The sequence below is a fragment of the Trachinotus anak genome, unplaced genomic scaffold, assembly GCF_046630095.1.
Source record: "Trachinotus anak isolate AG129_WGS33_773 ecotype Australia unplaced genomic scaffold, CSIRO_AGI_Tana_v1 ptg000008l, whole genome shotgun sequence".
Taxonomy (NCBI): domain Eukaryota; kingdom Metazoa; phylum Chordata; class Actinopteri; order Carangiformes; family Carangidae; genus Trachinotus; species Trachinotus anak.
The window spans coordinates 3122019-3146802 of NW_027273859.1; the positions used below are offsets into that span (position 1 = coordinate 3122019).

Sequence of the window (24784 nt, forward strand, 5' to 3'; positions counted from 1 at the left end):
GCCAGTGGCTACATTCTTTGTATACTTTTAGACTCAGAGACAAATGTATGAAGCGTTTATTTGGAAAGCTGTTAGATGCTTATGCTGGTTGTCCAATATACCTTGTTTTGCCTTGGTTCCCTGAATCTCAACTATGAAGGTGATGTGTGCAAAGTTAGCATGAGCCACAATAACCACATTTATGGCAAATACACCAAGATGAAAAATACTAGCATTATCCTTTAAGCTCCACCTCTCAGTAACAATGCGCAACACACAGACACTGTTCAAATTACAAACAAACCACTCACACATTTGCAGGCAAAACAAGATAGCAAGCCAATCATCCTAACCAAACTCATATTGTTAGATAACTAACATGCAGTTTAGTTAGGCATGTTTGGCTGACCTGTCAACAAACAGACAGCATCCCAGGTCAAAAGAAGGAGTGCTATGGATAGTTGAATCAATTTTTAAATCACTTATTCCAAGGGAAGACTTGCTAGCTACTGCTACGATTTACAGCTTTTGCCAGGATTGCTTCAGTGAGTAGGAAGCGACAGAGTTTGGTGACTTTCAACTTGCTGGACAATTATTTCCTCAGAATGTGGTCATACTGTACAGATGTCATGTATTCCTGGCTGAGATCCACAAACAAGCTGAGCATGACCACCTCCAGATGCAGAGCAGCTGATATAATAGCATTCTGCACATTTACATTTTGGAATAATGTGTTTTTCTGTATTCAGAGAGGATAGCCACAATAGCACAAGACAAACTCATAACTCAGTTCTTATTTGCAGATTTTTCTTTTCTAAGCATTAACAGTGGTTTGATCATGTGGTTTGATAATGATGTTCTCAAATCACTATTTTATTATGAGAAGGCCTGACCAAAATCAGCATAAATACAGCCTAATGATATTCCCTGTATTGTGTGATTGGCTATATCGACAATTCAAAAGTGATCACAAAGATTGTCCGAGGTGACAGAAATTTGTCTTCTTAACTTTGCTGCCACCTATGAGGCTTAACAAACATGGTTTTCCAAAAGTGCAGATGTTTCAAGACACAGAGACTGTTTTCAAAAAGCTATGTTTTTGGATAAAAACAGTGTGGACAAAGGGCCAAAAGAAGGAAAAAGATGCATTTTAAAATTTAGCTGGCTTAATTTGGACATACCCCAAGAATGAGAAAGAGGGAAAGTGATTTTCTTTGTTGGTGAATTTCAAAATTCTTAAGTCAATTCACTCTGCATTCTTCTTTGTTGCTCATAATTAGAGACACAAGAATAAATCTGGGCAAAGATCTGTCTTAACCCATTTCAGCCAACACAAAGGAAAGAGATAAAAATGAATGAGTCTCCAAAGAGTCAGTCGTCACTTTGAGCATGCTCTCAATTATTACACAAACCACACAAACATTCAGACAAAATAATAACCCTATTTACAGCAGCTGATTTGGAGTGGATCATTTACAGAGTGTATCAAATCAAAGAAAATATTAAGCCAACATAGCATATCAAAGTACAAAGAGCCAGTCTGTGGCCACACCAATCATCAAATTTTATGTCATAGCTCACTACAGAACATGTGGGTATCCCTGCCTTTTCTTACTGTTTGGAACCGAGGTGACAGCTGTAGTGCAGATGGGGAAATCAGAAGGAACATACAGGTACCAGAGTCCTTGTTGTTTTACCTGGGTGTCGTCAGTAGCCTTGCGTATTGCGTATGGCTTGGAGATGCTGCTTTATGCACGTCAAGGAACCAGGAGTTTTAGAATGACCATGTGCCTCGCTGTTGTTCTGTTGCTCCATTTCCTAATAAAACAGGAGCATTTATAGTTCTTCATAATCACCGTCATCTCTTTTGATCAATCCTGCTCCTCCACCTAGAAAGTCTTCCAGTTCATCCACTTCTGTTTTCTTGGTACGGGATTTCTTTTTCTTTTTCTCTTTGTCATCTCCTGCAGCAGCCTCATCTTTTTCCTTTTTCTTATGTTTGTGTTTCTTCTTGCTTTTGTCATCCTCCTGAAAGTGGAAGGATAGAAGTTAGTGTATCGACATTACTAACCTTTAAACACATTACTACTTATAGTATGTAATATGAACAACAACAACAACTAAAATTACAAATGTAGCTATGGTTCTATTAATCCTGGATGACTACCAGTGGCGGTGCTTTAAGCACTGCATCTTCTGTCTCGCATATGCACAGGTTGAGTATTTATATCAACAATGTGATGCTATATCCTCCAGTGTCATCAGGGAGTCTGCTCCTACAGAACCTTCTCGGAAGCACACAAGGATTCTGAGTGATCAAACGCTCTGGTGGCACCTGAGCCATCTGGGCTCCACCTCAAACATGACTCGCTCACTGACAGAGCATGTAGTTCACTGCTCTGTCTGTGCCAAGCATCCAACACTAGGAGCAGGTCCCAGACTGGAGCTCTTGGGGTTCTCAGGGGACACACCCTCCGAGCCCCCCTTATGAAAAGGGACACCAGACTGTGGCTCCCCCCTCTGTTATTGTGCACTTGAGCATGCCAAAATGAGATAACAGCCACATATACCCTAAATGTAGAGGGAGAACGGCCCTCGTCAAGAAGGGACTGCAGAAATTCCAAAATGATAGGCACAGTGCAATGCACTGGGTCTTCACCCTGATGTACACACCAGCGTGAAAAGAGTTTCCACCTGTTATCATACTGTGACCACATAGCTGGTGCCCTGGCACCATCAATAGTCTTCCTGACTGTCTCCACCCAACTGCTTAGTAGCAGCTCGGGCCCTCCAGGGGCCAAACCCACAGTCGGAGGTGACAAGGATTGGGATGCCGAATCTGACCCCCTAACTGGGAAAGGAGATCCCTTCTGTCGGGGAGGCGCCATGGCTTGTGCAGCAGAGGGAAATACGTCCTCGCTAGCCAAAAGGGGGCGACTAGCAGAAGTCTGTGGCCTTCTTGGAAGGCTCTCTGAATTGTAGGCAGTATCAGAGGAACTGATGGGAAGGCATAAAGCAGGCCCCTCTGCCAGGCATGTGCCAGCGCGTCCTGACCCTGGTCTTCTCCATCAAGGAGAATCAGAGGGGGCAGTGGGTTCACGCCTCTGAGGCAAAGAGATCCACCTCTGCCCTGCCAAAGAGACCCCAAATGGTGTGTCCCACCTCTGGATGAAGTTGCCACTCCCCCAGAGGAGGCTTGTAATGGGAGATGAAGTCTGCAGCCTGGTTCCTCTTTCCATTGCCTGCAAGCTGGTCAGACGTGGGACTGTCCATGTAACCAGGTCCTGGGATGCCCTCTGCTGATTTGGTGCACCCCTGGTGGTTGATGTGATACACAGTCGAGGTGTTGTTCGACTGAACGAGCACATGCTTCCCCCTAAGATAAGGCAGGAAGTATTTGAGAACCATGTACACAGCCCGTAGCTCAAGCACATTGATATGCTCTGTGCAGTTTTGTGCACACCATCACCCCTGTACTGTCCTGTCCTGTCCTGCTCTGCTACATTCTGCCCAAACCTGACAGGCAGACATACGTCATGATGGTTTCTCTTCAAGATCGGACAGAGCCTCTAGAGACAACACTTTCGATGTGAGACCTCTCCTCCATGGGGCCAGAGGAAGGAGACACTATTGTGACATTCTGAGCCTCCTGTGCCTGTGCCTCTTGACGTCCAAGTGGAGGCTGTTCAGCCATCTTTGCAGAAGGTACAGACAGTAAGACCAAGGGAACAACAGTTGAGGCCACTGTCATTTTACCCAAGGAGTGAAGAAATTGGATGTATGGCAACAACCTGCCCTTTTGGAAGAGAGGAAGGAGCCAAAGGATGTCATCCACACGCTGAGGGGACGGACAAGCCCTCATAGTGATGTTGTTCAGAGCCACACCAAAGAAAACTGTGCTCTGAGTTAATGAGCTTTTCCTGACATTGATTGTGAGGCCCAGCCAGGCCACGTGAGAGAGGAGAAGAGCTGTGTCCTGAGACCTGGATGGTGCACAGAGCAGGCTGTTGTCTGGGTACTGCAGGATTTTCATGCCCTGAATGGAAGCACCCAGAATTGAAAAAAAAAAAAACGGCCTTAGAAGACAAAACATAAAAACTGCCTGTGGTAAGGAGCGATGGGGACATGAAAGTAAGCGTCCTTCAAGTCAATGGACATGAACCATTCCCGTGGGGCAACAGTTTGAAGCATGTCTGATGTGCTCACCAGATGGAACAGCAGTGGAGAACTGGGTGAAAGCCATCTGTTCTCTTCGTCACCAGAAAATAAGTCGAGTAGAACCCCCAGGGGTGCAACAGGGGATCTCAGGGTTCAATTGCATCCTTGACCACAGCTCCTGGTTCAGGGCTAGAGCCTTTGCTGAGTCTTTGATGATGGTCATACTGACCCGGTTGGGAAGCTGGGGGCTGGTGACGGATTGGAGCTTGTACACGCGCATGCAGGAACCACCAGTGTGGATTGATGATGATGGTAGTGAGTTAGGGCCATGCAGATGACAGCTGCTGCGTCATCCAGGGAACTTTGGTCCGAGGAGCAAGAGCCTGGCTCTGACATCCCTCCTCATCATCATCGTGAAAGAGGGTGGCTGAGGCCGCCACTGACACAACATCCTCCTCTGGGAAAGCTTCAGGCAAGGGCAGCGTAGGTGTCACTGCATCCTCTGTCTGAACCCCAGGATGGAGGGTCAGGAGAAGAGACTTCATCTCAGCCAGCTTGGAAGATAGCTGCTCCACCTAAGAAGAGAGCTTATCCTTCTCAGTTTTAGCCCTCTTTGGAGGGTTCAGCTGCGGCTGCGGCTGCTCCAACTCAGCCAGCCTGGCAGCCCACAATATCCTAGGCATGAAGCTGCAATTCATGCAAAGGAGCTCTGAGAGGCCCTCTCATGTGCTCGAGGCTGAGACATGAGGAAAGATCATGGCCATCATCTGGCTGAAGAGGGGCCATACAAACACTACAGTAATGGAGTGTGTGTGTGTGTGTGCGGGGGTCAACATAGTGGTAACTCTTGTAATCCCAGCTGAAGACTCTATATCTACACTGGGAGCGGGTATGAAAACACCATCTAAACCTGTAAAAGCTTTTGCTAACAGCTAATGCCACTAACAGCGCTGTTGATACTGGGGCACAACGCAGAAGGTAGAAACCACCTACGTCGCGTTGGGAGTGGGAGTGAAAACACTGCCGTCACCAACAGGGGCTCCTGTAATATCTAACAGGTTAGCTCAAGTGAGAGCACTGTTACTAGCTGTAGGCACAAATGAAGACCGTGCTGGGAGTCAGAAGTGAAAACAGTGCCCTCAACCAACAAGTGCTGCTGTCAATGACTACTGTACTACTGGCTTTTTACTACCACTATTGTGAATGAAAACACAAGGATCAGTGTTGGGCCAAGCACTACTCATTATCTGCAAACAACAAAAAGCACCACAGTTTATCACATGCTAAGAACAGCAGGGAGAGCACTGCCTTTACAAACAAATTTCAATACCACAACAAAGAGTCGTCTGAGCAAAGTGCAACTACTTAATAGGGCTGGGCGATATGGACCAAAATTCATATCTCGATATTTTTTAGCTGAATGGCGATATATGATATATATCTCGACATTTTTTTCCGTGTAATAACAAAGCAGACAGTCCTAGTTTGAAGCCACATGGGCCAGCCACTTTTAATAACATTCAGCAGCTGCACAGGATTAACATGCACATTAAATGGTGCAGAAAAAAAACAGCATATATTAAATTAAGAAACTTCTTAAATAAAATAAAAAAAACGCGTCTTTCTGTTCCACATCTGCCACTTTAAATCCAAACCACCTCCAAATTACCGAGCCAGTTGTTTTTCTTTACATGCTGGGAACAGCAGTGGAAGCACTGTCTTCCATCACAAAACTCAATAACCAGAACAAAGATCAGCTGAAGTGAAAGTGCTGCTTTCTATCTTTAAACAAACACAAACTAGAGTTTATCATACACTAGGAATGGCAGCAAGAACACTGCCTTATAAACAAAAGTTAACAAGAATAAAGATCAGCTGTAAACAAACTACAGTTAACCATACACTGGGAGCGGCAGTGGGCCCACTGTCCTTGTCAATAAATTAATAAAGACGCGTTTATGTTGGCACAACGTGAGCAACTACTTACCAAACGCTGCTATACAACTGACAGCAAACTTTATCAGGCTGAGAACAACATCAGGAGGATTAACGCCTGCACTCCCACTGAGCACAAACAGCGGACACACCATGTTCCCTCAAGGCAGAGGGAGAGCTTGTCGCTTCTCAGAGGGCAAGTATTCCGCAGCTCCGACCAAAGTGGTTACAAGGCTACCAGCGACGAGTTTCAAGATTGAGAGATTCTCAAGACTGAGAGAATTAGCTTCAGCTAATGCTACCATAGTAGTGAACCCGCAAAGCAAAAAGATGAAAAGGAACAAACTCCTGATGACACCGGAAGACAAAGCTTCTCTGGGGTCATGGGTGACATTGTTGATATAAATACTCGACCTGCGCATACGCGAGACGGAAGATCCAGCGCCTAAATCATCACCTTTGGTGGTCAGGAAGGATGAAATAGAACTACTTTACCTCTTTGCTTTTCTTCTTCTTTTTCTTCTTTTCTTTAGAGGATTGTTTGCTTTCTTTCTCTGAAAGAGGAGCAGATACATACAGTTTCCCTAAATATTGGATTTAGTTAAATATGTTAAAATCAAGTCCTTTTTATAATTCTTTAAAAAAATTTAAAGAGGAGGGAAAAAGCAGACTTTTCAAGCATTTGACGCACAAAAAGAGCTACTTTATACTACTTTATACTTTTTTGCTTCAAAACCAAATCACACAACCAATGTAATTATGTGTAGGCAGTTTAACTGCATTTACTGGCCACTTCATTAGGTTCACCTTGCTAGTACTAGGTTGGACCCCTTTTACCTTCAGAACTGCCTTAATTCCTCATGGCATATATTCAACAAGGTGCTGGAAACATTCCTCAGAGATTTTGGTCCATATTGACATGAGAACAGATTTGTTGGCAGTACATCCATGATGTGAGTCTCCCGTTCCACCACATCCCAAAGGTGCTCCAGTGGATTGATATCTGGTGACTGTGGAGGCCATTTCAGTACAGTGAACTCTTGTCATGTTCAAGAAACCAAATTGAGATGATTTGAGCTTTGTGACATGGTGCGTTATCCTGCTGGAAGCAGCCATCAGAAGATGGTTCACTGTGGTCATAAAGGGATGGACATGGTCAGCAACAATACTCAGGTAGGCTGTGCCGTTTAAACGATGCTCAATTGGTACTAAGGGGCCCAAAGTGTGCCAAGAAAATATCCCCCACAACATTAAACCACCACCACCAGCCAGAACTGTGGACATGGCAGGATGGATCCATGCTTTCATGTTGTTGACGCCAAATTCTGACCCTACCATCCAAATGTTGCAGCAGAAATAGACTCATTAAACCAGGCAACGTTTTTTAAATCTTCTATTGTCCAATTTTGGTGATCCTGTGTGAACTGTAGCCTCAGTTTCCTGTTCTGACAGGAGTGGCCCCCGGTGTGGTCTTCTGCTGCTGTAGCCCATCTGCTTCAAGGTTCAAGTTTGAGGTTTCTCAAAGGAGTTTTAAATCGAAAGCAACTGGACTTGGTTATTTGTCTAGGAAGACGTTTCACCTCTCATCCAAGAGGCTTCATCAGTTCTTTCTCGCACCTGACCAGGCTGGGACTGGTCCAACTATCTGGTGTGGAGACCCAGGTATTTTTAACCTCTGGGAGGGGCTTTCACAAGGCTGATGATGTCATTGGTTCCCTTTGTGCTCCATGTGCCAATGACAGTCGTTAGAGTGACTGTCTTGGTGGAGAGTTGGTTTCGTTAGAGCCCTATTGTGTTATAACGACAGTCGTTGGAGTCACATGCCACTTGTGAACAGTTGATTTTCTTAGAGGTTAAATTGTTGAATCTCCTGGGAAGGGATGAAAGGGCAGCATTGTAAATTGGAGATAGGTGGTGTCTGAGGCCTCCTCCCCTGTTGAGGGATGGTTGTTTGAGGTTTGAGTTACCGTTGCCTTCCTATCAGCTTGAAGAAGTCTGGCCATTCTCCTCTGACCTCTGGCATCAACAAGGCATTTTCTCCTGGAGAACTGCTGCTCACTGGATATTTTCTCTTTGTTGGACCATTCTCTGCAAACCCTAGAGATGGTTGTTTGAGAAAATCCCAGTAGATCAGCAGTTTCTGAAATACTCAGATCAGCCCGTCTGGCACCAGCAACCATGCCATGTTCAAAGTCACTTAAATCACCTTTCTTCCCTGTTCTGATGCTCAGTTTGAACTTCAATAGGTCGTCTTGACCACGTCTACATGCCTAAATGCACTGAGTTGCTGCCATGTGATTGGCTGATTAGATATTTGTGTTAATGAGCAGTCGAACAGGTGCACCTAATAAAGTGGCCGGTGAGTGTATATGCAACAATAATTCTGTTAATTCTTCATTCATTTTTGGTCAACACAGAATTGTTCTGATCTTTTTGGAGAAAAGGCTGTGAGCACTATAGAGTGCAAATGGAATCAGTGGGTTTTAAAGGTTGACTCTACATATGATATTTAAAAAAAAAAAAAAAAAAAAAGAAAGAAAGATTTGCATTATCATCTACAATTCTGAATCAATTCACAAAATGTCAAAAGTAGGTGTGAGTCATTAAAAACATTATGTTGAATGAAAAAGGTAGAACTCCACCAAAAGGGCTCAGTGACATAGGTTGGTGTACAGCTTTCAGACGCTAGAGTTATCTAGAGTTTATCTTCAAAGAAGCTAAGTGTTATTTATATATTTACAGTATGTGCTGCTTTTAGTCCGGCTGCACAATATGCAAAAAAAAAAAAGTTGCAGTTATTTTAGCAGATATTGCGATTGCAATATGAGTCACAGTTTGATTTGGAATGATCGTTTTTGCATTTCATTTTCACTTTGTATACCATCATCTGGAGACCAATGTTAGTCAATTGAAAGACAAAACTCTAGCACAAGTGAATGAGATGGCCAACGACTATTTTACTTCCAGCCAAATCTGATCAGGTGAAGAAAATAAATCCATACCCTACTTATTCTGCAGCTATACAGTATGGTAGGTCAGGAAAAAGACTGTAACAGGTTTACAAATTGACTTCTTTAAATAAAAAAGCTAATAGAAAAAAAGCTGTGTGCTTCTGCATACTTTTCTCTGCTTTGTTTCCTGTTTGGTCACACAATCACCTTCATTAAGATCAATTACCTAAAAACACTGCCCACCTTTCCATTTGTTCAATAAAGAACCAATTCTGGATTGATGATCATGACACCAAGAATTGGAATCACTTCAATTCATGTGTTTCCCAATGATTAACAACCATACGTATAATTTACCAACTCAAAAAGCAGATATTGTGTTAAGTTACTCATCAGAACAATAGCTGATTCGTTGATACTAGTGTGAAATTCAAAATGTGAATTAAGTCTGAATTGATCATTACAGTTATGAAGAGACATCAACAGATATTTCATGACTTGCCTTCCTGCTCCTCGCTGCTGTCCTTGGCTGCGGGAGCCTCTTCCTGGATGCCGAGGCCAAACAGGTCAGTATCATCCTTTTGTTTGAAGGAAATCACAGTGGGCTTCAAAGGTTCTGGCACTTTGGCTAACTGCATGTCATCGTCAGAGAGATCAGACAGAAGCTCATCCCTAACTGGAAATGCATCCTGGAAAGAATGGTGCAGCCAAACATTAACTCATCAGATGAAAAAAAAAGACAGAGAAAAATAAGTGTGACAGAGTGTGACAGAGGTGCAATTAAAATCTCAACTAGGTATGTCTAAGAATTCTGTCTGATTTGTATCATGCTGAAGATATTACTGAATGACTGATAAAATGCCTGATTCAAAAACAGCTCAGGCTTTCAGCAGTAAAAAGAGCTGTGAAATGAGTTAATCTCAGAGATAGTAAATTGGTTCTACTTTTACCTTCACTATTTTTGGTGTGTCTGATGCTTCCGACTCAAAGTCAGGGTCATCCATGACAAAAGAGAGCATTTGCTGGGCCACAGGGGCCTCGGGGTCGGTATCAGAGTCCTCAGCCTTGGGTGTGTTTTCCTTCTTCCTGCCTTGGTGTCGGGCTGGCTCTTCTGCTGCTGGAATCAAAGTGAGGGAGATGGGTGCTGTGGTCTGGTCTCTGGGCTCTGAAGCTTTAGAAGTCACCTTTGGTTTTGTGATATGAATCACAGGCCTGTAAAAGGGTGATAATTACCTTTAATATTGCACACATTGTTAAACTTCTTTCATTTATGTATTAATGTTCCTCACTTGTGAACGTTTACTCCAAATTTTCTATTCTCATCGTTTTGGATCTTTTGCCCCAGCAGTGTACATTCAAGTTTCTAATAATCAAAGACAACATTCCAAAATCACAGACACCGGATCAATTGAGAGAGAGAGAGAGAGAGAGAGAGAGAGAGAGAGAGAGAGAGAGAGAGAGAGAGAGAGAGAGAGAGAGAGAGAGAGAGAGAGAGAGAGAGAGAGAGAGAGAGAGAGAGAGAGAGAGAGAGAGAGAGAGAGAGAGAGAGAGAGAGAGAGAGAGAGAGAGAGAGAGAGAGAGAGAGAGAGAGATTTTGACAGTAGCTGCAGGGGCAACTCAAACCCAGCAGTTTATGTGGCAGATCTACTACTATCACAGCTCAGGCTATGCCTATGCACTGTTCTCAACTAGGGTTTAGTGTAAATTGTGATTGGGAGTCCATGGCTATCTCATGGCTTACACCAGTACACTGCCCTTCTGGCGAGAGCCTCCTCTCCTAACATCTCTAACATGCCTAACTAGCACTTACTATGCACTTTTGGTGCACTTCTTTACCTGATCTCATTGCACTTGTGAAATACATGTAGTCAGGCACTGCCAACTGAGTGTATATTTCTAAATCTCAGTTGTATGCACAGGCTACAGTTTTTTAGGAACACCTAGCTAAAACTAATGCAGTCTAATACAACAGTTCTACAATAGAACCTCTCTTCATGAAGGTTATAATGTTTGGTTCAGGAGTTCTGTTATTTAGCCTACCTTCACTGATATAAATGGGGTGGACAAAATAATAGTAACACTTGTTTTATAAGTTTCAAATATTGTTATCAGTATTCTTGATTACTAACAAGACTCACGCTTTCAGCTCAGGTTCACTGTCCAAATCTTGGTCCTGTGTTTGGGCTGCTGGTACTCCCTCCTCCTCGTCACTGGTTAGAGTGATATCTTTGCTGGGGGGCAGGGTCTTAGGTTGGGGAAGGCTGGGCTCAGTATCATCAGGATCAAGCTCATCCTGGAAGCCAGACACCATGGGGTTTCCTCTGTCTTCACCATCACTGAAACACAGAGAGAACAGGAAAACTGCCTTTTTACCTTTACTCACGAAGAAAGGGTCCACTATTGCAGGCTACTGTGCACAGCAGCTGAAACAAGAACCTCCATGTCATCAGACGTACAAATTCATCTTTCTAAATGCTCTGATAAATGAAGCCCATATGTCATGATATATCAAAAAACATCAAAGTTTCAAAAATATGTGTGTAATTAACAGTCTATCTCAATAATTCTAACAAACATCTCACCTGTCACTGTCCACAGCTGGAGCTGGTGCAGACTGAGGCACCTTGGTCTTTGTGGGCAGGCTGTCCTCCAGGAAACTCTTGTCCAGTCCCTCATCTGGCACAAAATCATCCACACTCTGAACCTTAGCAGGACACGCTGGTGCAGCAAGGTCCTCTGAGGAGAACAATGAGGCAAATATATTTGAGTTATAATAAAAAAAAACTCAACTTAATTCAAATCTATGCTTTGACATAAAAAAACTCCCATCACAGCTCCCCATGTTTAAACATCTTTTAACATAATTTTAAAATTTAACAAAGAGAAGTGTAGGACAAAAATATGAGGTCAGCAAAAGGCAGTCAAGAAGGTCCAGAAGAGCTCTTAGTGAATATCAGAGATGGAAAGTAGGCCTATAGGAGGAAGCTGGAGCAGAGGCTGCTACAGAACAACACCAGGGAGGTCTGGAGAGATGAGGACAGATTACAGTTCTTCAATAAATTCAACATGAAGTCTCACACTGACCACTCTGATCAAAAACCACCTAGCAACAACACCTTCAACCCAGCGACCATTTCTGCTGACCAAGAAAGGAGGATGCTGAGTAGGTGACCAAGAACCCGATGGTCACTCTGACGGTGCTCCAGCGTTGCTCTGTGGAGAGAGGAGAACCTTCCAGAAGGACAACCATTTCTGCAGCACTCCACCAATCAGGCCTGTATGGTAAAGTGGCCAGATGGAAGCCACTCCTCAGTAAAAGGCACATGACAGCCGCCTGGAGTTTGCCAAAAGGAATCTGAAGGACTCTCAGACCATGAGAAACAAAATTCTCTGGTCTGATGAAACAAAGCTTGAACTCTTCGGCCTGAATGCCAAGCGTCATGTCTGGAGGAAACCAGGCACTGCTCATCACCTGGCCAGTACCATCCCTACGGTGAAGCATGGTGGTGGCAGCATCATGCTGTGGGGATGTTTTTCATCAGCAGGAACTGGGAGACTAGTCAGGGTCGAGTGAAAGATGAATGCAGCGATGTACAGAGACATCCTTGATGATAACCTGCTCCAGAGCGCTCTGGACCTTGGACTGGGGCGAAGGTTCATCTTCCAACAGGACAACGACCCTAAGCACACAGCCAAGATAACAAAGGAGTGGCTTCAGGACAACTCCGTGAATGTCCCTGAGTGGCCCACCCAGAGCCCAGACTTGAACCCGTTTGAACATCTCTGGGAGATCTGTGCACCGACACTCCCCACCCAACCTGATGGAGCTTGAGAGGTTCTGCAAAGAATAATGGGAGAAACTGCCCAAACTGCCTACTCAAAAAGACTTGAGGCTGTAATTGCAATTGTAATTGCAAAGTGTTGAGCAAAGGCTGTGAATACTTATGTACATGTTTTATTTTTGTTTTTTATTTTTAATAAATTTGCAAAAGTTTCAAGCAAACTTTTTTCACTTTGTCATCATGGGGTATTGTGTGTAGAATTTTGAGGTAAAAAATGAATTGAATCCATTTTGGAATAAGGCTGTAACATAACAAAATGTGGAAAAAGAGAAGCGCTGTGAATACTTTCCAGATGCACTGTATCATGAATAAATGTTAATATCAATATAATATAATAAATAACATATTGATAAATTATTGGCCGTAACTCATTAACCTTTTGTCCAATCATCATAAAACTTATCTTATATCTACATATATTCAGTCTGTGATGAGGCGTAAACCTACCAAATCATTTTGAGCCTGACCACTAGGAGGGAAACCACAAATATCAAAATTGTCTGATGGACAGATTTTCACCAAATTTGGTATACAAGGGGGGCGATTATTAAGCGAAATCTGAAGTGCCATATTGACTGTGGAAAGTGGGCAGGGCCTATTCATCAATGCCATCTTGCTTATGATCAACAGGGTGGAGGGCTCTCTGTTTGTTTTTCTGGGTTTGCCTATTTCTTATAAAACCTGTTTGATTGTGATGTATCAAGATGACAATCACTTGTTGTGCATCACTCCATCTTAAACCTTCGGTCATCACGCAGCCATTTTTTCTAAAAGATACCGAAGATGGATATTAAACATTTTGTTGACCACTCTGGTTGTGGAATTAGAGGCAATTGCCAGAGCATTGTCAAATCTTCTCTCTGGTACAGCTATGGATACAGCAGTTGCTCCAACTTCTGCTAATCTAGTTGTGGATGACCAGAAATCAGACTTCATACATAGCAATACTAATCCCTTTCAATCTAAAATCATTCTGAGGTGATGGTACAGAGTGACTTAGTATAGTATAGTATTGTTTAGTGGCTCTAAAGAGAAAATAATGGCATTTGTCAATTATTGGAATAGCAAAACAAATTTCCTTAAATTCTTTGCCGATTTGCTCGTCAACAAATTACTGCTTAAGTTCTGTAAAAAGGAAACTCACCTGGTGCAGAAACAGGAGCATCAGCAGCAGGTGATGAACCAAACCAGCGGGAGATAAAGCTGCGTTTCTGGGGAGCCAACACTCCAGATGTGGCTGAGGACTGATAGTGTTCCGGAGACTGGGCTGATGGCTTTGACTCAACAGTAGGTGAAGCTGCCTCGCTAACTGCTGCCGTGGGAGGTGGAGGGGAGGATGCAGACGCAGATGGTGACTGTGGGAGCAGCTGGGAGGGGATGGGGGGCTGAGGGGTACTGGGGCTGGAGCTGCCTGTGGAGGCCCCACTTGGAGGGACTATGGGGGACTGGGAGCCTGAGGAGGAACTCTGGCCGTTAGCTGGACCAGGAGAACCATAGCTCTTACTGCGAGACTCCAAGTTCTCAAGGAAACTGCAGAAATCACAAAGGAGCTGGTTAAGAAACTGTGAGTCACTTGCAATAATATCTGAGGCTGGTAATACAGTGCACCACTTTAGAGTGTAGATGCCACCCAATCTTAATGCAGTAAAATTCACCATGAACATTTCAATTGTCTTGAAAAATGTTAAGACATTGTCCTGTGATAGTTAATCACTTAAAAAAGTGCTAGCTATATTCTGAGATACTAAGAAATACACTGCCACATACTAGGTTTTAACCTAGTCTTGTTTAAAATACTGATACTAACTCTATTCACTACCACCTTTAAATGTTTGAATTGTGTCTTCTGACAACTTACGGCCAACAGTAGTGTGTCAAGAACAATAATAACACTAATGTATTATTAATAAAAAGAAAAAACATATATTTTTCTTACAACAACAATAAAAACTTAGCTGAAGGTAATGTACCCATTTAGAAGCTGGAGAAAACACAGATACTTTATAGTGTGTTCCCAGCAATTTGGAGCCCCTGAGTGGACATATGCAAAAGTGTTCACCAGAAATTAGCACAATTTACTATTGGGTGTGCACTGGAAATTTGTGGGAGACAAAGCTTTTGCTCATGTCACTATGGGGGCTCTGTATACAACAGTTTTCATGCATGCCAAGAAAAAAAGTAACAGCTTGTACATCTCATAGTTTTGATCTTCAGTCTCCTGCTGGACACAGAGCTCCTCCAGGGTGGCATCCATGTCCAGCTGGTTGGTCTCCAGCTGCCTCAGGAGTGTCTCTCTCTGCACACACAAAATAATGACATACAAATGCCTGGTATGAGTAACTGGGCATAGGGCTGAAATGAAACCTTCATATTTGCAATGTTGCTAAAGCAGGTCAAACAATACCACCACCTCAGTATAATTCTGTCCCATTTTCAGAATTGTGTAGTAATAATTACAGAAGAATATAAATGATTCATTTAAACCAGCACAGCCTGGAAAAACTAGATTAAAAGAATTCTGAGAAAATGACAAAACTGACAACTGAGAAATAAAAAAATTAACCTGTAGTTGCAAGAAAGGGATGTTGAAGAATCTGTGCAGATATTTCAAGCCAAACCCATTCTTCATAGAGGACTCAGCATAGTGGATGTAAGACGATCCCATTGGTCTGTAAAACACAAGTAACTCGAGTTAAAGCGAGATCAAAGTTTAAATGTTATAAGTGTGATTTCAAGGTTAAAATGGTTAACATATTAAAGCTGCATTAATTGACTTTTTGGTCACTTGGGGGTAGCAGAACTAGAACTACATCTGATATATCTTCACCTTAAGTTGTTACAGATCAAGCAAACTCAGAACCATCATTCATTTACAGTAGGGGTGGGTGAAATATAGTTGTTCCACGTGGGTTGTAGTAAATGGCTATACAACATTGAGGATAAATTGTCACATAATTGTTTTAAGACACTAGCATGCATTTTACTTTGGCATTTCACTCCTCTTGCTCTCTCCTGAGACTGTGTCTCTCTCACAGACACACTCCCTCACCCATCAAGAAAACTCCTGGATGCGAGTGTGTGACGTGAGTGAGCAGGTGTGTGTCTTTGAATCTGGAGCAGAGGGAACTGGAGGAAGCGAAAGAAATCAAATGCCAAAGTGAGTTTATACATGGTCAGAAACAGTAACTGAAGATGGAGGCAGACAATTCAAGTTCAGAAAAGAAAGTGCATCGGTACACAGTGTTTGTGTGAGTGTGTGTGGCAGCCACATCGTTGAATATCTATTTTTTGAAAACAAAGATGTTCTGCACACACCATGCAGACAGTGTGTTTCAGGGCTTAAAGAGGACCTATTATGGCCACTTTAAGTGTTCATCATTTTATTCTTGGTGAATGCTGTGCTCTTTAAGACCCCCCTCTGCCTTGACTATGCTGATCAATCAGAAGCCAGTGTGCTATGACTGGTCAGCTTGCTGGCAACTACCATGGCAACTACATGTTCTATCCATGTGCTCCATGTGTGTACGGTTGTAGCTATTAAACTTCGGTTCTGCATTATCGGTTTGAGCCAGAGTTCAATTCTGAAAAAGAAGATGATTGACTCGATCCACCTTCTCGAGCTGGACTGGAGCAGGAAAACAAGAGAACTGCTGCAAAAAAAGTAGCTCAACAGTCTGAAATAGACTTTGCATGACAATATTCATAACTTGGAATACTTTTATGAAAAACTCTTTTGATTGTTTATCTGTGGACTCTTCCAGACTTAAGAAACGTAAATAATGAAGGAATAGACAGACAGTCGGACTTCAATACTAAAGGTAGTCAGTCAACACTGCTTCACTGTCCTGCTGGTTTATGATGCTGATAAATCTGAATGAATTATACTTTAGTGTTCATAGTAACTGAAAAAAAATCAACTCAGCAGTTAAACTGTGGATAATTAATCCGAGCTAACAATGTATAGTATTGACAAATGATTAAGCATTTTTATCTTCGCTACACTGCTTCTTACTAATGTGATCAGGTCATGGGTGTCCAGTTACATCACACATCCACAATAGTAACGCAGACTTACAGGCTGTGACCCCGTTTGGCCACATTAAATGTGAACAACAGAAATAGCCTTTGCAAAAGTTAAGTGTCTAACTGTGCTGAGTTTCTGAAGCAATCTCTTTGAATTGCCGGACTCACAGCAAAATCCTTGGAGTAGTGGAGGGATGCATGGAAAAAATGAAGTAGATTTCTCCAGGCAGTTAAAAACATGTCTTTTCAGCATGGCTACAAAACTAAGGAAAACTCTTCATTATAAGTCGTTCCTCTTTTTTAAGCTCTTTACCACAGTAGCTATGTGCTGTGCATTGCGTAAGGCCGTGCCAAGCTTGCGACAGGGCTGTCCAGCACCAAGAGACATACTGACGTCAACAGGTCCAGAAAGTAAGGTCTGGAACCCCAACAAGGCATTTCGGGCTAGCATCCCAACTTGTATCTTTCGTGAGGAAGAAACCAAGTCAAGTTATGAATGATCCTTTGGAAGTATGCATTGCAAGATACATCTGTGGTAAAGAGTGCAAGAATCCGCATGGCCTCAAAATCCATCAGGCCAGAATGAAGTATTTGGACAAGGAGATACAGACGCAATGCACAGGAGCACTTCCTGGAGAGACACAGGAGGAGCATGGTCAGGACTCTGGCCCAGTCCCTCAAAGCACCTGTACCTCCAAATCCGTACAGAGTAGTTTAGAAGTGGATCGAGTTTCTCCTGAAGAACAAATACATCAAGGGTGGGATCTCTGGAACACCTGGCTGCTTGGGGAACACGGGGGCAGTCATACAGCTACTAAGGTAAGTGAAGGAAGGTAAGGGTGACCTGGTTGCCTTATGGCTTGACCTCGCCAACGCTTCCAGGTCCATACCACACAAGCTCGTAGAGAAGGCTCCATGACAGACACCATGTTCCAAACAAGATCAGTGATCTCATTCCAGATTTCTACAACAAATTTAGGTGAGATTTACTTCGGGGTCCACAGCGTCAGAGTGGCACAGGCTTAAAAGAATATAGAAAGTTGAGGACATCTCAGTGACGGAATGTCAGCTGAGGTTTTTTCGGACAGGCACAGCATTGTTTCCTCTTAATGTCAAAGAGATTTCTCATTTTACTCATATTCTTCTTCACACTTTTTAGATTTTCTTTTCTGCCACCTCTGTCTATCAATACTTCATCACATAATGCGGTCTTGTTATTTGCAAATGCAGTCTGTAGGGAAAACAGGTTATAAAAAGGTGAATATGCAGCCTTAAAACATGATAATTTCTACATGATAATTTTCAAATTCATTTAAATCAGATTTTACGGTTGCAGCACGTCAGAAATTCTGTACTTATACAACATGTTTTTGTTTCCATCATTAACATCTGACCATTTAGCTGAGTGCTTAACTCTACCTGTTCAGTCCAGCAATCAGGTCCCTTATATCATCAGGGAGGATGACACGATGTTCGCCCATGTCCCTGTGGTTTCCCAACACACACACTGGCACATGGGTGGGTACTTTGGGCAGTTCCCTCAGGATGTAGTTAAATGTCCTGCAGTTGACAAAATCACAACATAGATCTGTGGGTGGGTGAAGAAAATTTAGAAGCTTGGACTGATAAAAATTAAATAATTCAGAGAAGGTTGAAATAAAAAGAATGTAAGGAATTCTTTATATTAGTTTTTGAAAGTTTCTTGCCTGCGCAGCCCACAGGTTGGGAACCACTGCAGTAGTGTACACTGTTCAAATCTGAGCTTTGTTATTATAACATTTTATGTTTTTTTTTTTATTTAAAATTGCAGCTCCTTCGATTTTCCTAGATTTTCAACCATTCATTTCAGCCATATTTTCTCAAGAAGTGACCAGGACCTTTATTTACCTCAACTGCAGAAGTTAACAGGTCTTATTAGAGGCAGGTCTTTATGTCTAACTCCCTCCGTTTGATATGTAGAATTGACAATACCACTATGTTAGTAGGAAGCCTAGTTTTGAATCACTCCTGTCTGCTTTGTTAAAGTTACTGCATTATGTATTAATACAAACTCAACACTTCCTGTAACAGTTTCAAATTAAAGTCCCCTAGGGTTTCAGTGGACAGAGACCCTTATTTCTTAACAGGTCTTTTACATGTTGCAGTAAGTGTATTGTCTCATTTCCAGTTGAAGTTTCTGTTGTTCACATGCTAACCAGATCTGCTAGTTTCTTTAGGTCAACAGTTACCGATGGCTTCTCTCTCTCCCCTTCCAACTCTCCTGCTCTCTGTGCGTTTTATGTTTAGTTATTCCTCTGCCTCCTTTAGCAATAATGATACATGTAATGAAAGTAGTGTATTTGTCATAATGTAGGCGAGGCTCAGAGAAATGGAAGCGCAACTCCACTTCCCTTCTGTTCCCAAGCAGTCATGGAAACCAGGGTGGCTGGGTGACTGTCCATAACAAGAGTAATCGCCCTAAGCCCAAGGTTGGCACCCATACACGGTCCAGCCATACACTAGGTTTATACCTCGTCTTCTTTGGAAAACAAGTCTCTAAATCTAGCGACAAATTTGCTAAGTTGGCAACACACATAGAAACAGTTGCCAAATCATTTTGAAAGAGCGACAGCCAATGGGGAAACTCCAACTCAGTCAGGTGGCATTTGGCTTTGGAATAATGATCACTCAACTATGATCAATCAGTCAGTCACAGACAATGCAATGTCTGCATGCAGCATGCAGCTGAAGGGGAATTGGAAACCTTAAAGAGGTGGTTTAACATTAATAAAACTGTCATTAAATCTAAGGAAAATAAAATTCATAGTGTTTGGATATTATAAAACAGATTTTGAAGTAATTCTTTAGATTAATGATGCAAAATTTTAAAGTACATGAAAATAAATTCTTGGGAGAGATAATAGACCACAAATTATGTTTGAAACCTCAAATAAACCATATCAAATCAAAACTGTCCAAATCCACTGCAGTACTGGACAAAACTAAGAACTTCTTAATTCATGGCTCACAATTCATTCTATGTTGCACACTCATAGGCTCATATATTACAGACTGTGCAGAAGTACGGGAAAATACATTTCAAAACCAGCACCAATTGCATCTTCATATCACAAAAAAGAGCCATGAAAATTGTCAATAGGGTCGATTATAAATATCCAACTAAATAATTATTAAATCATATTCACTGATACTTAAGGACCCTGTTGACTTTAAAACTTCAAAAATTATGTTTAAAATAATACACAAAACACTTCTTGACTGCATCCAACCACTGATTTTAATTGAGGGACAACAAATCCCCACTCAGAGGAAATTATACGTTATGTATATGTAAAAGATGTTCAGGACAAATATGGTGAATAGATGTGTGAGAGTTAAAGTTGAATTATGGAATTGTTGTAATATAAAATTAAAAGAATGTAGAAATATGTGTAATTTCAAGAAAATTTACAAAAAGGGTTTAAAATATGTGACCAAGAAGGAGAAATGACTGACAATTATGAGCCATCATGTCTTGTTAATCTATTTTTGTTTTATACAGCTTTGTTTCCATAAAATGCTTCATATTGTCTTTGTTTTGATTCAAGGCTAAATAGCAAGGATTGTGCTTTGTTTAATGTTAAGGATAGGCACAATAAACTTAGGCCTCAGCCCACACCTTTATTTTCAGTCAGAGAATATAATTTTTGATACTGATTTAATTTTGGTATATTGATATGGTGTTACCTAACCACTTGCATAATTGTATGGTTAATCTGTTGACCAGAAATAACAACATCCACCACTGGAGGCTCTCAGCTGCACAGCCACATGCAGACTGACTGAAACCTAATCCGTCCATGCATATCGTAGCATTAGAGTTCACTGATGAAACAGTGGTAGGACAACAGTTTAGACAGAGGACTCTTACCACTGCTTGGTAATATCAAACATCATGATGACTCCATTGCAGTTCTTGTACACATCCAGGAACTCTGCATCCAGGGCCACTTCATCAGACTACAAAACACATATATTCTTATTAAACAACTAGATCACACTGGTCATACAATATATAAAAAAATATACTTTTATCTTGACAACTTAAATTTTTTTATCATTTACACCCTATAAGAACTTTTTACTTTTACTGACTTCACTCTTTACTGACCCACAATCCTATAAGTAAGCCCTTTTTTCCTGAACACATGACAGTCATGTGATAATCACCTCTTGGGGCTCATTCTCCAGTTTCAAGTTGTCTCCGCGCCTCTTGCCTTTGCCTGAAAGAACACAAAATCAGAAGGGTTAAGTTTAGACAAGCTGATAGGGGAAAAAACATCACAATGTACAGCTTAGTTTGTTGTTTTATGTTACTTTATGATGAGTAAAGTAAGCAGAGCAGCACACATGCTTTTCTTATGGAAAAGTAACTTGCAGCTTAAATTCAACACACTTCAGTCATAGGTCACTCTGTGCAGACACTCAGGCTCTATCTATACACAGCGCAAAAAATAAAAAATAAAAATATGAAACCGTGACATGTAGCCACACAGCAAACCTGGGAACAGCCAAACCTTGAGAATATTGACATTGAGATAAGAGTAAAACGAGGCAGGACAAACCCATTGCACACAATCCAGTTTAATTTCTACACACTATAGTGGCGCTCACCTACACCTTCAGGGAGAGGATATTTTTGGCCTGAGATGAGTGCAAGAGAGGTGCATAAAAGACAACATGAACATTGAGGACAGAAAAACAAACAAGCAACCATGCATCTATTTGATGTCATGAAATACTGTAGCAGGGCGACAAGAAAAAACATGTTTTACTTCACAGCCTCAGAAGAGACTGGCATGTATGACTGGCACATGTCTCAACACTCACCTTTGTCTACCACATCCCAAACCTCTACTTTGACCACATCATCAGTAGCTGAGAGAAACAAAAAGAGTGTTTTCATTATTCATGTTTAAAGGCCACAAAGTAAAATAATTGAGATCCAGAGGCTGTTAAGTGACTCTAATATGGATCCAGTAACTAAAAACACTACAAGAAGTAGTGGTGGAAACACTACCACAAATACAGGACACCTAATCTAAAACTCAGTTAGAGGAAGGTAAATCCAAATGCACTCTCTTTTTTACCTTGATATGGAGCCACTGAAATAAATCACCAAGGCATAAACAACAAATGTCAAATACAAACCAGAATCAAATGGCACACATGATGAAAGCAGTGGTGACAAAATACAATAAGCCATCATGTTCAATGTGTTATAACTTACTTTTATAATTCCAATGGATACTTGTGGCTTGGATCTCCTGAGTGGGTATGTACTCCTCCACAAACTTCTTGCCCTGCAGGCGATGCCATAAAGTGCTCTTGCCAGTGTTCCTATCTCCCCGGATGACTATTTTCACTTGAGTGGGAAGGAGATTTAACGTTAATTTTAATCAGAAACACTTTAACAACTTAACTCAAAAGCAACATTTGATAGTTATCGAGAGAACAGGCATATTTGACACCAGAAGCCTGCTCACCTGACTGGATGATTACTTACTATTATACTGAACACCTTTGGCGAAGCGTCTCTGCAAACTTTGGTTCATTGACTGCATGCCAGCTGGAATATTCTTGTCCCTGAGCTGCCCTGGCTCAGATCCCACCAGCTTCTTCAGCGCTGAAAACATCTTGATGAGGCTTCACTAGCTTGTTCAGAAACAAGCGGTAGTACAGTGGAATTCCCCTGACAATTCGTCCCACAGCAACCGAAGGTAAAGAGTAACAGTGTATCCCAATGGATGAGGAACCTAAGGGTCCATGCTTAGAAGCAAATATAATGCCAAAAATACTAAATACCTATTCTGAACTGAGCAGGTGTTCTTTCAAACCTGAATGAATGTTCTTGCTTGCCAGTCAGTGGTGGAGGTAACTTCTATGTTGTTTTGAGCATCATCTATGACAAAACAGAGGAATAAAGAAGTTATGGTTAGTTATTAAATGTCATTCCCTTTCAATGTGTAGACATGACGAAAAACACAAGTTCATCAAACACATAAGCCTGTACAATATCATATCTTCATTACAAAGTATGACAGAAATGTGCAGCCAGATCTTGTAACATCAAAGGAAATACACCCATACACAAAATATTCTGGTTATTAAATTGATAAAGATCAAGAAATGCAGACCCTCATGCTATGACTCACTGAACTAGGCATCTATTTAACTATATAAATAATTACCCAATAACCATTGAAAAATCTGGAAGGTTATTTATCCTGCCATTCTGATTCTGCACTGATTTCCAGATAACTCAAAGACTCCTCCAACCATATGGATGAAACAATGTACCTACTGCTCCACCAAAGGATTTTTACTAGATCTATCTATCTATCTATCTATCTATAGGGAGGGAGAATGTGTGTGTGTATGTGTGTGTAGAGAGAAAGAAAGAAAGAGAGAGAGAAAAAGAGAGGGGGAATATGGTTGCATACATGGTTGCTATTGAACCATTAATCAATTAATTGTATTATTTTCATACAAAGTGTATACATTTTTCTTGTTCATTTTTTTTGTGTCATACAAAACTAGCAAGGCCATTTTAGAAAAAATATTTTACACTGGGCAGCTGACAGAACATTGTTTCATCCAAATCATAAGATGAGTCTTCAAAGCATCTGAAAATATCTTTAGAACTGATGTAGGTGTTGTTCCTAGCTTTCAAAAAAAAATCTGATTCTTAAATCTCAGACACAAACGTAATGGCAATATATGGGAGGAACAATGTTGGGCTACATTTGGCTACATTTGGCTACATTTGACGATGTGGTCAGAGTTGCTTTTTTGCAGTAGATCCATCAACAAGCGAATTAGTAACTGGCTCATATGTTCATGACTGAAATATTAGTGATACATGAAAGATGGCTTACAGGTTTGTACAAGGCAACGTCTCTATGTCCCTGTAAAATCCTCATGGGAGGTGTTATATTGTTCACAATCAAGTTTTTGCCTCCAGTTTATATTATCAGTGCATGTGTGTCAGTGTTAAGCTGAAGGAGAAACCAGCTACAACACAACGCCGAACTGTGCAATATCGGAAAAGGAACAGTGCATTTTCCCTTTAACGATGTCCAGCTAGCATTAGCTGCATATGCTGTTAGCGTTAGGAGGGTGCTTAATCGAAATTTTGAAACCATAATGGCTAAAATGTTAAAGCCAAAAACTCTAAAGGGTATGTCAAGGTCAACACAGTCTTCAAACAGTGATGAGGCAGCCCGGTTTGTTACCTACCCGGTTTAAAAGGTAACGTTATCCTTTGGCTCTATTCTAGCTAGCTATTCAGCCGATATTAGCTTAGCTTTTCCTCATTTATGCTAAATAACATTAAATGGCAGTTAGACTGGGTGTCTTCTTCCAGATGGCATCAGCTTTAAATACTCACGTTTATTTAGTGCGATAAGAAACTGTAGTCCCGACATCTTTTTCTCAAAACATCTGTCAGACCTCCATCCCCACAGAGATATAGCAGCGACATTCCTCTGGAAAAAGAAACAGCTACCGACCCAGCGTCACGCAAAACCGTTCTACTTCCGTTAAAACTTTCAAAATAAAGCCTGTGTTGTAGATGTTACGAGATTTTTTTGGCAAATGTCCTTTGACCCTTTTTGACCTAGCACCTTTTTGACGCACTCCTTTATACAATCTCAGATCATTTATTAAATAGATGTAATAACTAATACTTACAGGAAGGTACACGAAGGTTTCCCACTGCACTTTGGCTTTTCTATTGTATTTCACTTGTAAGTCGCTTTGGATAAAAGCGTCTGCCAAATGTGTAAATGTAAAATGTAAAATGTATCCGAGTATTTCGATTTTTCCAGTAATGGATGCTGTGCACCTTTCAGACCA

General features: G+C 41.5%; 1 protein-coding gene across 2 annotated transcripts; it reads right to left on the bottom strand.

The window, feature by feature from the left end:
* Positions 1-1666: 1666 nt before the first annotated feature.
* On the bottom strand, positions 1667-24457 carry rabl6b (RAB, member RAS oncogene family-like 6b). Of its 2 annotated transcripts, none has more exons than XM_071481906.1 (16): positions 24318-24457; positions 22434-22829; positions 22158-22292; positions 21758-21805; positions 21098-21150; positions 20799-20887; positions 18308-18448; positions 15429-15534; positions 15058-15161; positions 14010-14395; positions 11606-11759; positions 11162-11359; positions 9974-10235; positions 9526-9712; positions 6568-6626; positions 1667-2007 (listed from the first exon to the last, which is right to left on the bottom strand). In XM_071481906.1, exons 2-16 carry the CDS (start codon positions 22561-22563, stop codon positions 1816-1818), a joined length of 2244 nt encoding a protein of 747 aa, XP_071338007.1. In that variant the 5' UTR covers positions 22564-22829; positions 24318-24457; the 3' UTR covers positions 1667-1815. The 2 variants fall into 2 exon arrangements, with proteins under 2 accessions (XP_071338007.1, XP_071338006.1); XM_071481905.1 differs by lacking the exon at positions 24318-24457 and adding an exon at positions 21542-21571 and having other exon boundaries at positions 22434-22703.
* Positions 24458-24784: the final 327 nt, after the last annotated feature.

What these genes read in the sequence shown, in the direction of transcription:
- rabl6b (XM_071481905.1), bottom strand. Translation starts at nt 22,563, where the DNA reads ATGTTTTCAGCGCTGAAGAAGCTGGTGGGATCTGAGCCAGGGCAGCTC. An exon ending in TCCTCTCCCTGAAGGTGTAG is followed by an intron (nt 21,151 to 21,541) that starts GTGAGCGCCACT and finishes GTGTTCTTTCAG; the next exon opens with GCAAAGGCAAGAGGCGCGGA. An exon ending in ACACACCAAAAATAGTGAAG is followed by an intron (nt 9,713 to 9,973) that starts GTAAAAGTAGAA and finishes CATTCTTTCCAG; the next exon opens with GATGCATTTCCAGTTAGGGA.